This window comes from Taudactylus pleione, unplaced genomic scaffold (genome assembly GCF_031769625.1).
Source record: "Taudactylus pleione unplaced genomic scaffold, aTauple2 ptg000016l, whole genome shotgun sequence".
Lineage (NCBI taxonomy): Eukaryota > Metazoa > Chordata > Amphibia > Anura > Myobatrachidae > Taudactylus > Taudactylus pleione.
This window is the reverse complement of record NW_028284418.1, coordinates 47,310,303-47,321,517: the sequence shown is the minus strand read 5'-3', so window position 1 is coordinate 47,321,517 and position 11,215 is coordinate 47,310,303. Positions and strand designations below refer to the sequence as shown.

At 44.0% G+C, this 11,215-nt stretch overlaps 1 protein-coding gene across 2 annotated transcripts; it reads right to left on the bottom strand.

Annotated features, from left to right (window-relative positions):
• Positions 1–589: 589 nt before the first annotated feature.
• Positions 590–9,329, bottom strand: KIFBP (kinesin family binding protein). Of its 2 annotated transcripts, none has more exons than XM_088476090.1 (7): positions 8,908–9,329; positions 7,258–7,356; positions 5,579–5,658; positions 5,310–5,493; positions 5,094–5,187; positions 3,778–3,890; positions 590–2,303 (listed from the first exon to the last, which is right to left on the bottom strand). In XM_088476090.1, exons 1-7 carry the CDS (start codon positions 9,283–9,285, stop codon positions 1,425–1,427), a joined length of 1,827 nt encoding a protein of 608 aa, XP_088332216.1. In that variant the 5' UTR covers positions 9,286–9,329; the 3' UTR covers positions 590–1,424. The 2 variants fall into 2 exon arrangements, with proteins under 2 accessions (XP_088332216.1, XP_088332215.1); XM_088476089.1 differs by having other exon boundaries at positions 3,778–3,893; positions 8,908–9,309.
• Positions 9,330–11,215: the final 1,886 nt, after the last annotated feature.

Here is an 11,215-nt window from a genome sequence, read left to right as displayed (position 1 = left end):
CAAGGCACTGTCAGAGCGTCTACCGCCTCTGCACTCTAATCCCAAGTCCTGAAGCTGTACCGTGAAAATTCAGTCGAGGCTGTAAGATACATGTCTGGTCTGCTCCACCCTCTGATGAACTTTTGGGAAACCGCCAGGTGAAGGGCCCATACTCTGGTATTAAGGTCCTGACGACGGAGAAGACGGCCTCCTGAAAATAAAGTTAAAATAAAGATAAAAATACTAAGTGTGGGCTGGAGCTCAGCTCTATGTGACCGTCTCTCTCGGGCACAATTCTAAAACTGGTGTTTCTGGGGGATAGAGGGGGAGGAGTCACTCACAATTAAAGATTTAAAGTGCCAGCTCCTCTCATCCACCCATCTATACCCCAATGTCTAGATCTCCAGTGTCCCCTGGTGGATGAAGGAGAAATAATGGGCAGATTCAATCAACTACTCAATGCCTTAATTGTCCAAAGATAACACTCAAACATGTTATGATGCATAGTCTGTAAAGCACTGAAACACAGTGTGAGTAAGTTGTTGAATAAGGTCACAATGTTCTTTGATTAGGCTACATCACAACCACCAATGTGTAGGTGACACATTGATAAGGATAGGAGATCATTTTTATTATTTTTTTCAGTCAGGTTTCATGCCTTTACAGTACTGAAAATAGAATGTTAACTGTATTACAACTCCTTCATAAAGAAGGACCAGAAACAAACAAAAGGGGAAAACAATACTCAGTATTGGGTCTTTCTACTCAAATGCATTCATCATATTTAAATGTACATACTAAAAGCTGTAGATAGCAAAGCAAGTTTTCGTTTATGGTTAAATAGTGGACAGCCAGATGGGTTATCATTTAGAGTTATAGGAGGAACAGATACAATATAAGCAGTTTAACTACAAAATTGATCATTCACATTTCAAAAAGAACAGAAGATATACAGTAAGTAAATAGAAAAGACATTTCATGGCAGCATCAATAGAAATCTGACCTGAAACAAGACAAATGCTTCACTTCCCAATCTGAGAAAGCATTCTGCATATGACTAGGGGTGAGCGGGTTCGGTTTTACTCGGATCTTTAAACGGCATTTTATTGGCTATCGCCTATCATGTGTTTTGGATAGCCAATATAATAAATCCGAATTTGCGGTAAAGTGGCGATAAGAACCGAGTAAAACCGAGCCTGCACATCCCTACATATGACACATGCGTATTCCATCATTAAGCATTCTCTACCACATGACTGGATGAACACAATGGGTGAACAACTTCAAGACTACATGCAAAATAGAGCCCTGCAATACCTATTAAACACAACAACAAAAAAAAAAAAAAAAGCATTTAGTGAGCTAAAGGAATATGTATATTTATTCCACTGCAAATTGTGTTTAATAAATACATGGTTTTAAATAGTGAAATGTCACACTGTTGCTTAGGAGAAGGAGGATAACTGCAGCCTTAGCCTCTCCATCCTTGCAGGTAGGAGAGCCACCATCTCTTTGGTAAGTTCCAGCTCTGTTTCCACCGTTTTAACAGCTTCCTCATGGTCTGCACAGTAATCTACAACGAATGAGTAATAATTTAGAGACGTCTGTGTGTTTTCCAATTGTTTCTTAGCATCGGTTGTAATGAGTTTTCCATAGAGACGTGCAATATGGAACTTGGCTACCAACGCAGGACGAAGGACATCCTCCTCCAATTTCTCAGGGAACTTCTTATCCGGGCTTCTTAGAGAGTCCAGAAACATCTCATAGAACTTAATTGCCGACTGTGCCAGAATGTTGATTTTTTTGATTGTGTGAGAGTCCATCTCATCCAGTTTATTTCCTATGGCTACTTTCAAATCCATCATTTCATAATAGGTGTCGGCCAGCTCAAACTGAAGCTGTCTACAAACCAGGAGGTAGTACTGAGGGTTTAACTCTTTACATAACGGTTCTAGCATATCTATTCTGCGTTTGTGCATTTTACACCGCCGTTCGTAGTCTTCCTCAAAAAAAGCAAGAACCTTAAACAGAGCACTGTGGTCCTGGATTATTTCAATGTGGTCAGTGACATGTCCATCCAGTTGAAAATATTCTTTGGCTTCATTTATATAATTTTGCCCTACTAGAAAGACCTCTCTGGCTTCTTTGAAATCTAGTGGATGTGAACAGTCAACTTTTTCCTCTGCAGCTAAAATGGAATCGTATATGTCATTTGACCCAAAAAGGACCGCCTTTTTCCGGCCCTTCTCCTTCTCATCATCTTCCTTTCTACGTTCAGCTTTAAGCTCGTCTTGCAGGTCAACATCAAGTTCCCCTATATTGTCCTATGACAGAAAATGAAGAAATAAACCTGAGGTCCAAGATTTCTACAATTCAAAATAATTCAATGTAAAGGTAGATCTTTAAACATTTGCAGACATAAGTGTCATAAGTTCCTAAATCATGACATAAAAAAGTATATGAAATCATGTGTGTTTTCTGACCCATTTTGCTGATATCTAGTAAAAATTAATATTGCTTATGCGTTACATTGAGTTATACAGACACTGGTCATAATATGACAGATAAGGTTTTCTACCTTCAGATAACTGATTTATTGGTATGTACACATCATTTTTACTAAATAAATTGCCTTTAGTTTATGGATTTCACATGTGTTTTCCAGCCATATTGGCAGGTTAAATTGTTTATTTTCCTTGTACTGGGATAAGGCCAACGGCTAGACAAATTCAGATGACCAAAATGATCCAGATAACAGCAGTTGTGTAGCGTACACACTACACAGTAATGGCTCTTTCAAACAATAGCCTGGGCTTCAAATTGTTGAGGTGACGTTTTATGCATGCAGGATGCGGACGAACTCTGTACACACTACAAAATTATGAGCAATTCCTTTCCGACGGGACCAACATAGCGTGTGCAGCACTCGCTGTAATCAGGAACCAATCCAACAAATTTTAGACCAACCTTCAGGGCCCTGGTGCTGTGTACACACTACACAATTATCGGCCTGACAGATATACCCATGTCGGGTCGAGAACCGCTTAGTGTGTACCCAGCTTTAGAGACAGCTCTATTGTACTCTCTGCCTTAGATACAATGATATAAATACATTGATAAAAAGCACAGGATGTGTTTTTGTTATTTGGTAAATGCTGCAGGAGAGAAACATAAGTTGCAAAAAATGATCATCCTCAAAAAGTTGTAAACCCCATTTAATAAGTTTTAGCTTAGAGACTTGAGATAGTCTACAGTCCCTACAGGTTTTTCTTGTTTTTTTTTTTCTATTTTTAAATGGATTTTTAAAGTTTTTCGCAATGTAGCAGTATGACTGCCTATTATATTTTATTTACAAGTCCTTGCCGTCAAAGCTGCAGTGCCATTTTGTTTCAGTACATTATTCCTTATTAGGTTTCAAAGAGGAAATCTGACATGAATATAATGCATGCTGTTTGTAGACAGTAACTTGCATTTTTTCCATATATGCTAATTTACAGTAACGGTATAATGCCTGCAATTCCAGTGGGCAGAACTGAAATCTAAAGATTTAAAGTAAAGTTGCACTTCCACTTAATAAAATATTTTACCAAACCAATCACAAGCCACAGTTGATGAACTGCAGCTTGTGATTGGTCCTCCAGTTCACACACCACCTGTCATTTAAAAAGTGAGCGATATTGATTTACTGGTTTTGCATATAGTTGCCCCATGGGATCTGATTTATAGGGGGAGGGCACATTGATTAAAGCTTTTACTAAGTGGAAATGCAGTTTTAATCATGCTCGCCAAAAAGGTTACCTCAAGCTTTTTGCGTGCATCCTGCAATAAATTGAGAGAATATTTCACCCAGCATCTCGCTAGATCGGCCTTCTTTTGTGTTAGAAGATCGAGGCGCTCCTGTTCTGCTTCATCTGCTTAAAAGAAACAAATGCTGGAAATACAGATAATTATACACAATCGTGACATAGTCAGACCCCATTTCCCAGAGCTAAATTGGAATACTGCACAGTGGCACAGAGTAATATTTTCCAGCTTAAAGAATACATTTACACAGTATACTGTAGATCTATAAAGAAAAAAATAAATAAAAACACTATTAAATCTACACTGATTTACATTATCATCTATAATAGTTGTTTTTATTCTGTACCCTAGGTCTGGATACAACCATTTTGTGGCCTTAGTGAAAATGGAACACACACGGTTTCCCAATTTATTAGAAAACAGTTACATGACTGTGTGACTTAATGACCAATATTCCTGAGGCATGAACAATACAGATATGGTGCTGGCCCCCAGTTAATTAAAAGGCTGCATTCTCATGAATACTGATTCAGCGTAAAAACATGTCTGCAGCCTTTGTGGACAGCTGGGGGTGCCAGCAGGGAAACTATGCTCGTGCCGAATGGACAGTCGGGGAGGGGTGTGTCCTTGGGACACATCTTCATTTTGTCACACTTGGGGGTGTGCCCAGCACTTACGGAGGTGCTAGGCTTCCCCAAGCTCTCTCCTCACAGTGAATAGACGCCGTCTATTCACTCGGCAGTGATCGGTCGGTCACCGCAACTTTTCCCACCCATGGGAAACAGCAACCCGTGGGTGGGTAAGGCTAAGGGCATGCTGTTTTAGTGGGTGCCACTAAAAGTGCAGGGCGCATTTTGTCCTTTTAAAAAAAAAAAATCTGGCAAGGCACGGCACCCCCCTAAAACAAGATAGCGGGAACTCTATATGTGTAAAACAATTAATGGAGTTTTAACTTCCAGTAACCAAACATTGTAAATTGGGAAGCAAGCTATTAATTCAATATAATTTAACACAACACTTAAAACAGCAACTAGTCCTACCCGGCATAGACCTTATATATATATACAGCTAGGCACTGGAACACTAAAAAAAAAGGCTACAATGTACTAAAAAATGTAACACAACAATGTCCTAAAAATCTGATAAGTAATAAGCAGACAAAATGCTTTACTCTTTGCTAAAATCACCAACAATGATCTGAATAACCACAACATTATCTACATATAACATCAGCATACTATATTACACAACTCAACAGGGGTAGTGTGTGGCTGTGTGTTGCTAACCAGTAAATGCTTAGCATAACATACTTTCCTTAGCAGCTTCAGGGGAAGGATTCGGTCCAGCCTTGCTGAAGATGACATTGGCTGCAGCAAGGCAGTGCCTGGCCTCCATATAACATTGCTATGAAAAAAGAAATTAAGTAGATTTTGTTATCGTTTTTGTAAACTAGAAAGGTTAAAATAATTCAATTAAAAAAACTTCTTGAAAGCTCTACCACTGATGAAAGTGTGTAAACAGCATACCTTTACTAGATAGTACTGTGATAGAGTGGCAGCATTGATTGCCCACTCTACAGGGCTATAGCCATCGTATTCCAGCTGCCTTTGGAGCGTTGTATGACAGTACTGAGCGGCCTTTTCATCTTGCTTCAGGTGTTTGTAGACTTGCGCTAGATAGTAGAGAGTATGGGTGTACACCTTCTCAAACCTGAAACAGTGACCAGGAACACCAATTATAGCATTATATACACTGCACGGGTAATACATGGGCATAGCGGCTCAGGAAGACCTACCGCTTTGATCTCTCCTGTTCTGTGAGCTTTTGCTCCTCTGCTCTAAAATGTTCGTCAGGATCAACTGGGGGTGTCCCAATCTGTAATTTAAAGTGGTGGCTATAACATTGTCAGGGTAGATGTCTCGCATAAGAAAAATCATATAATAAACATTGATAAATAAAATAAATATTAACCCTGTCTGGATTCTCATGTAGCATTCCGTTACAAATGCAAGAAATTGCAGAGGCTGAGTAAAGTGTACCCATGTCTAAAGGTGGCTACACACGGTACGATATTTTAAACCATATTGCCGTTTTCGACCAATTGGAATGACAAATCGTTTAAAATATGCTGTGCGTAGGTACGATAACAATGCAGATGTGCGCTCCCGCTTGTCGTTGGTCGGGGTCTGTGATCTTTTGAACATGCAGAAAGAACAAACTCGTCTTTCACGATATGACACACATTGTTCCTGGTGCACCAACGACGAACAATTTCATGGATGACGAACGATTTGTCGTCACTTTTCCTGGCCACTCCCCTCCACCATTTTGTGTCAGCCAATGGGGAGACAGAGGATGTATCGTGAGGTTGTTTGCTGCCAAACGATATATTGTTGACGATTTGCAGTCGTTAATGACCCATCTATATCGTTTGAACAATTGTTCCATGTGTATGCACAATATCATACGTCCGGCAATGTTCAGGAGTTCAAGGGAAATCGTTAAAGAGATAGTATCGTTGCCTACATCATTTCGTCTGTAGGGGCCTTAAAATTCTGCCAACCTCTGTAAATTTGTCGATTTGAAATGGGTGTCCCAATGAACTTTTTTTTCACGATAGCTGGTTTGAAACACCACAGCAATATATTACTGCTTCTAATGGAGTGTGACCATAAATAATAGCATACCTCCCAACTGTCCCGCTTTCAGCGGGACAGTCCCGTTTTTCTGGGACTGTCCCGCTCGCGGGCCGCAGTGTCCCGCGGTGGGGGGGAAGTTGGGGAGAGCGCACCCACTGCTCAGAGCAGTGGGTGTGCAGAAGGTGAACAAATGCCGTGCGCATCGCACGGCATCTGTTCACTAGGTAGGGAGAGCCTGGGGGGCTGCCCAGCATCTCGGAGAGTGCTGGGCACGCCCCCTATAGTGACGAAAACGGGTGGAAGCCGCGAGGCTCCGCCCCGTTTTCATTTGGCCCCGCCCCCTTTCCTGAAGCCCCACCCCTTTTTCGGGCGCGCGCGCCCTGTCCCTCCTTCCCATCTCCAAAAGTTGGGAGGTATGCAATAGTGTTCCTGCATGCTTTCAGCTTTCCAACCCGTGGGACCGCAGTGTCCTGCAGGCGCAAAAAGTTGCAGTGACCGATCACTGCCGGGTGAATAGACGCTATGCGCACACGCATAGAGTCAATTCATCGTCAGGGGAGAGCTTGCGGGAAGCCCAGCACCTCCGTAAGCGCTGGGCACGGACCCAAGCGTGACAAATTGGAGACGTGTCCCAAGAACATGCCACCTCGCCCCCTTTTCGAGAGCGCATGCACCTTCTGCTCGCGCAAAGTCTCTGGGCTAGCCCGCCCTGCCATCCCGCAGAATAGCGGGAACGCTAAATAAGTGCAATGTACAGTACTGCTCTTGAACACGTTTTTCTTTTGTGTTTTGTAATGAGAAATGTTACTTTTAGAGAAGAAATTATTTTACCTACCTTTTTCATATAGAGGCCGTACAAGGATTCTGCAGATTCTAAATATGTTTGAGCTATGATAATCTCTCCTCTGTCAGCCCAAAGTATTCCAAGATTATTCTAGAGAAAGAAACAAGTATGAGGAATAATAAATACAGTGCCTGCTCCATAAACTTCTATTGCAGTGTGTACACAATGGTTGCAAAAAGCTGGGTGCACATAATTCTGCTATAAACATATTCAACCTTAATTTAAAAACACATCAGCTAAACATAGTCAGCAAAGACTACCATGGCTCTGGGAGGCTGCTGGGTAATCAATGGATGGCACTTATTAGCAAAAAAAAAAAAAAAAAGTCCTGCAACAGGGAGGTGCACTATAGTTATCTAGATCATTGGTTCTTGGGATATTAGTACCTCCAAGGGTATTGCTTTGAAGTTCAGGGTTGCAGCATTTTCTGTAATGGCAGGGTGGGGCAGGGCATCCACTGGGATAATTAGGCACATAGGGACATATTCAACTGTGGGCAACATTTAGCAAAGTAAAAAACCTGGCGCCCATCGCATCCAAATTTTGATTATCGCGGGTATGCTGCTCCTGATACCCGCAGTATCTAATTAAGAAAAAGTAGTCACGGGATTTCCATAGCTGAAAGCTCCGCGGCACGTAAAAAAAAAACGATATTAAGAAACATCAGACTTGCTCTGGAGGTGCGAGAAAAGAGACGCAGTGATTTCTATAGAAATCACCATGTTCCATTTTCAGTCACCTAATTGAATAGCAAAACCCCGCCCGCAATTGGATATGCCCCACCTGGGTCCTAGGAATCTGTAGCCCATGCATTACAGTATGACTTTGGGCACAATTCTATTCAATGTGAAGTGTAGCGCCAGGAATCAGCTCCCGGAGCTATTCAATTCATTTGCGCTGCTAAGCCCGACTAAGGATTTCTTCTAGCATCCCTCCGGGGTTGCGAGCAGAAATCCGACAAAAGTCCAGGCGCGATGCTGTTTTCTGCCCTTAGCGCCGGGAAAACAGCATCGCCCTGGGAAGTTTAGTCGGAGAATGCCCGTTCTCGCGCCTAAAAACCCTGTTTAAGGGTCTTCCCCAATCTAACTTCGCGCAGTATTGAATAGCTTCGGGAGCTCATTCCCCGGCACTATTCCCTTCACGTTTACTTGAATTGTGCCCCCTGATAACAAAATGAAAAAGCCTATCCCTGTAAAAGAATGCATATGTGGGCTATTATTTGTCAATTTAACAAATTTTTCAGAAACTCATTCTATGGGTGGGATGCAGCAAAGCGAGAAATGCAGTCAAACCCCGAAAATGCCAAGACAGCGTTCTTTGCGGTGTTCGTCATGCATACCGGCGTTGCTAATGCCAGCATTCATGTGAAGGGTGGTGGGATGCGATGCATCATGCCATATATCTAATTTTAATTGTAGCACATATACTGCTATATTATATATAATCTCAGAGCCTAAACATTTTATCTAATAACAATAATGACAATATGTTGCTTTGCAAATGCTGGGGTACAAATAAAGCAGATGGGATAGCCAGGGGGTAAATGATTGAGAACAGCTGTACTGGATGGGTGTCAGAGGGCATATGGAAGCAGGGGGTCACCCGGTGGGTCCTATACTGGCATGTACTGTGCACACACACCTGGGCCTGCATGTAGGTGGAGACACAGTCGTGGCACTGCCGATATCTCTCCAACATCCTCACCGCCTTCACCAGGTGCTCTTCCCCGGCTGACATTTCCTCTGTCTCCGTATGATTGACCCCCAGCCGGAACTCAATGACCGCCAGCCGGGCAGCCAGAAGCCGCTGCTCCTCATCCTCCTCCTGCGTCCCTGCCTGGCTCTCCCCGTTCTCCTCCTCCGCTCCCGGGCCCAGCTGCGCCCGCACTTCACGCAGCAACTCCCGGGCTCGGTACTTGGAGCGATAGGGCTCCGTCTCCGGGTCGGTCTTGGAGTCCAGCTCGGAGGCGGTGAGCGCCCGCTGGTAGGTATCACACACCGTCTGACAGTCGCCGGCCATGTTGCTGCTGTTGCTACTCACTGATCGGTGACGTCCTCGGAATACGGCAGCAGGGAGGCGGCTGTCGCAATTTCCGCCAGGTTCTTATAAACAGATATTATTATTATTATTATTATTATTATTATTATTATAATTATTATTCTGTCATGTATACTGCCCATCATGGTGACATCATACAACGGTGCCCAGGTACACTGTGCTGCTGGCGAGCCTGTACATACACATAGGCACACCTATATGGACATTGTAATATCACCACCATACCATGGTTGCTGATTTTTTTTACTTTTGAAATACTGTACGATAAATGTCAAGTATATGAAATAAGACAACACTGAAAGATTATATAAAACTTGCTGAAGAGGAATTTTGTCCTGCAAGATGGTCAGTAGTGCAAAATGATGACATTTCCAGGGACTCATAAGGAACACATCTTTAAAATGTGCTACTGTCCATAGAAATTCGGGTCAGTTCACAACTGTGCATTCTGGGCCTGATTCATAGCTGGACGCAATAGTGATTACAGATGAAGATCGAGCGATTGTTTGCCATCGAGCTTGCGTATAAGCCGCACTGCACGTACGCGTACCACATTGTGATTATGGACACAGAGGAAATCACAGGTGAGTGACAGGCAGTCAGCTTTTGGGGGTGGTAAGGGAGCAGTTTGAAAAACTCAGACGTGTCTGTACGTTTGAACGCCGTGATATGGGCCTGCATAAATTAGCCACTGCGATCTCCTACGTAGCTCTGCGTGTCAGAAGATCTCCCAAGCCTGCGGCAGGTCAGACCTGCCGAAAGGTTACATCGGCTGTTTAATGTGCGTCGATGTTTACTCACGCAAGCGGCGTGGTACGCATATGAGACGGCAACAGTGGGTGTCCTTATGCTTGGGTAAGTTTGTAACCATTAGCATATTTTCGCAGCTACGATGCGTACGCATACCTCCCAACTGTCTCGCATCCAGCTGGACAGTCCCGTTTTTCTGGGACTGTCCCGCTGTCCCACCCACGGGCCGCAGTGTTCCGCAGTGCGGGGGGGAGTTGGGGAGCGCACAAACCGCGGATGTGCAGGAGAAGTATAGATGCTGTGCGCACAGTATCTGTTCTCATGCGTATGGACTGCCTGGGGGTTGCTGGGCATGCCCCCAAAGTGATGAAAACGGTGGAAGCCATGAGGCGCCAGCCAGTTTCCCCATAGGCTCCACCCCTTTTACATAAGCCACGCCCCTTTTTCGGGGCACAACCTGTCCCTCCTTGAAATGTTCAAATGTTGGGAGTAGGGATGTGCAGGCTCGGATAGGTTCGAGTTTGCACGTGGAGTTCGGATTTTTCCCTCCAAAAAAACGGAACTCAGAAAGAGGCTAAACGTCATCTTGCACGGATGAACATCATCATCCCTGGACAAAAGTTCTCCCGCTTCGGAGCTCACTACAAACGGGGAGACTGTCGATGGTGATCGACAGCACGCCCCGTTTTGTAGGCAGGGGGGGGGGTGGCTACACAAACGGAGGCGTTCCCGACAGACCGCCTGCCGTTTTGTGGGCGCCGCACTGACATCAGCATTGATGTCAGTGGGGAGCTTCCTGCTCGATGAGCTCCCTGGGGCTTGCGGTTGCCGAGACCCAACCTTAGTGTCTAGTCGCAAGCCCTGTGCATGCATCTGTGTCAATCAGACCTGTTCATGCTACAATTGAAAGCATGAAGCATGTCTATTCATTTGGGGATTTGAAGTTAGTTTTTGAGTGGGATTTGGTGTTCGATTTGTACATGGGCATGCAAAATCTATCATCAAATCACTGTGCAAAATCAAACCCAGGGGCGGATTGGGCCACCGGGACAGCGGGAGGGTTCCCGCTGGGCCGGTCCCTTCCCCACCCTCTGCCGGGCCGGCTGACATCAGCTGCTGGGCCAGGACATCAATGTCTATC

Bases quoted from the DNA above. Each gene is read 5' to 3' on its own strand.
- KIFBP (XM_088476089.1), bottom strand. From the start codon at position 9,285: ATGGCCGGCGACTGTCAGACGGTGTGTGATACCTACCAGCGGGCGCTC. The intron at 7,357-8,907 runs GTGTGTGTGCAC...TTCTTTCTCTAG, and splicing joins CCACCTACATGCAGGCCCAG to AATAATCTTGGAATACTTTG. The intron at 5,188-5,309 runs GTATGCTGTTTA...CTTTTTTCATAG, and splicing joins CACAGTACTATCTAGTAAAG to CAATGTTATATGGAGGCCAG.